At 43.6% G+C, this 2,645-nt stretch overlaps 1 protein-coding gene across 13 annotated transcripts in view; it reads right to left on the bottom strand.

Moving 5' to 3' along the window:
* The window catches only part of LOC122560715 (amiloride-sensitive sodium channel subunit beta-like), a 32,631-nt gene that overhangs the window by 20,969 nt on the left and 9,017 nt on the right, over positions 1–2,645 (bottom strand). For 12 of the 13 annotated variants that reach the window (XM_043711679.1, XM_043711674.1, XM_043711669.1 and 9 more), the window contains 4 exons: positions 2,058–2,161; positions 1,233–1,396; positions 829–927; positions 264–381 (listed from right to left, as the gene is read on the bottom strand). In XM_043711679.1, the coding sequence (XP_043567614.1) occupies positions 264–381; positions 829–927; positions 1,233–1,396; positions 2,058–2,161 (485 nt within the window). The remainder of the gene's footprint in view (positions 1–263; positions 382–828; positions 928–1,232; positions 1,397–2,057; positions 2,162–2,645) is intronic. The other variant, XM_043711668.1, reaches the window with a different exon arrangement.

The raw sequence follows: 2,645 nt of genomic DNA, 5'->3' as shown, positions 1-2,645 counted from the left end.
ATTTAAGAGGCATTTGGATGGGTATATGAATGGGAAGGGTTTGGAGGGATATGGGCCGGGTGCTGGCAGGTGGGACTAGATTGGGTTGGGATATCAGGTCGGCATGGATGGGTTGGACCGAAGGGTCTGTTTCCGTGCTGTACATCTCTATGACTCTATGTTTGTTTATGGCATGACAAGTTCCCAAACAAGATGCAGTTATTCACCCAGAGAGCTTAGAGGGAACACTGAACAAGTTCTTGTCAGTTTAATTAATGACTTACCCCAGTTTGGATGATCCTCATTATTACAGTAATATTCCCCTTCTGGTAGAGGGTAGTTGTGATGCCCACACCCACAGAACTTCACCATATGATCCTGGAGACAGGACCGGAGACAAGTCTGAGGATAGAATTCAACCAGAGCATAAGAGAAACCAAACTAGTCGAGGCTTAATTTCCAGATTAATTTACAGCAGACCTCTCAATCTAGATACAACTTTAATCCCAATGAATCAAAACCCTTCTTATCATTGTACAGAATCCCAAGTGGACAAAACCCCTTCCAATGATAGTCTATGTCTTTACAGTCCACACCCATAACCAATATCTGTGGACCCTGCACCCCAATGAGAGTCAGTGCCAGTATAGTCCATACCCATTGAGGGCCAGTATCTGTGTTACCTAACGAGAACCAGTGCTTATGTTCCACAGACACTGGCTGTAACTGTACCCCAGAAAGAATAGCCTCAAAGTCAAAAACCGATCAGAAATTAGGCTGCACTTCAAGGAGGTAGTGGAAAAGCTAGAAATCAAGACAGAACAGTGTCTGACTGAAGGGCTGAAGTACCTGCATTGTATAGGTGGTATTGTAAAGAGTCTTCACATCCACATCTGAACCATCAAACGTACAGTGACTATAGGAACCACCCAAACGTACTATTTCGTCCTGGCCAAAGAAAAGAATTAAGAGCATTTAAGAATTATAATCTTTTATTTATGTAGTGACTTTCATACAGTGCTGGTAAAACAAGCTAAAAAAATCTGACTCTATGGTAATTTGACATTCATCAACTGGGCCAATGCTCCAGTCAAGAATACAAATTGGGGGGTCTGAGAGCTGAATAAATGATCAATAATCTCTGCTTTGCATTCTGTGTCTTGTTCATATTTCAGCTGATTTCAAGAAATGAAAGAGAAGAGCTCATCTCTCGCTCCCACAATTTATATTGTAATACCAACTACTACACCTACCACAAATATGCCTATGGAGGTCTCTGTGCCAGCCCTGGCATACAGCCCCAGATCCTGGAGGAAGGGGAAAGTGTTCTGCTGGTGCAGCATGAACGTGGCTCCAGCTGCAATGGAGAGAAAGGGGTTGTAATCCTCCTCAGAGATATCTAGCACCAGCTTCAGCCCTGCACATAAAGACCAACAATCAGTTCCACACAGACCCCTCAGCTACATTACAAGAAAGACTTGAAGAGCATTCATCTCTAAGTGCTCACTAACAGTGAGTTAAAAAATGTTTTTTTTATTAATGTTCAGAGTGTGGGCATCACTGACAAGGTCAGGATTTATTACTCATCCCTAGTTACCCTGAGATAGTTTTTGATGTGACTAGGTCACTTTTGCTTAGCGGGAAATTAATGGTTAGTCATATTGATGTGAGACAAACTGGGCAAGGCAGGTTTTTCCTGGTCTCTCAATTGGACAGTAACACATAGTTTAGTATTAGAGACAGAAAGGAACGGATGAGCGAGAAAGACAAAAAGACAAAAAGACAGCAGGAGGCAGAGGTTAAGTGAAACATAGAGATGTGGATAGTTGAGAAGGAAATAGCAATGGGGTACACAGACAGAGACAGTGGAGGGAAAGGAGGGAGACACACTGCGTTGAAACATTGCTCAGGTATTTCTGAAGTGCAAGTTAGGAATGACGTGAGGAGAGACTGGACACAGTGAAAACCTGAGGTTGTCACTGGTGTATTATAGAATTATTTCATTCACAATATTAAAGTGAACCTTTGGTTTTGTGGAAGAATTACTGATTGGCACGAAAACAAAATGCAGACATTACCAAACTCTGCTCCAGGATTGGATGTTACCAGCGGCTCTATCTCCGAACCCCAGTTGAAGATGTAACAGTTGCCATACGTTGGATGCATCAGCTGTGTGAAGTTTCTGAAAGACAAGAGAGCTACCTGAGGTCTTTATCCTCATCCACTTTGAGCATTCTTAACTCTTAGAGTCATAGAGTCATAGAGATGTACAGCACGGAAACAGACCATTTGGTCCAACCCGTTCATGCCGACCAGATATCCCAACTCAATCTAGTCCCACCTGCCAGCAGCCGGCCCATATCCCTCCAAACCCTTCCCATTCATATACCCATCCAAATGCCTCTTAAATGTTGCAATTGTACCAGCCTCCACCACATCCTCTAGCAGCTCATTCCATACACGTATCACCCTCTGCGTGAAAAAGTTGCCCCTTAGGTCTCTTTTATATCTTTCCCCTCTCATCCTAAACCTATGCCCTCTAGTTCTGGACTCCCTGACCCCAGAGAAAAGACTTTGTCTATTTATCCTATCCTATCCATGCCCCTCTATAAGGTCACCCTTCAGCCTCCGACACTCCAGGGAAAACAGCCCCAGCCTGTTTAGCC

The sequence above is a fragment of the Chiloscyllium plagiosum genome, chromosome 21 (genome assembly GCF_004010195.1).
Source record: "Chiloscyllium plagiosum isolate BGI_BamShark_2017 chromosome 21, ASM401019v2, whole genome shotgun sequence".
NCBI lineage: Eukaryota > Metazoa > Chordata > Chondrichthyes > Orectolobiformes > Hemiscylliidae > Chiloscyllium > Chiloscyllium plagiosum.
The sequence above is the reverse complement of the archived record's forward strand: the minus strand, read 5'-3'. Positions and strand labels throughout refer to the sequence as shown.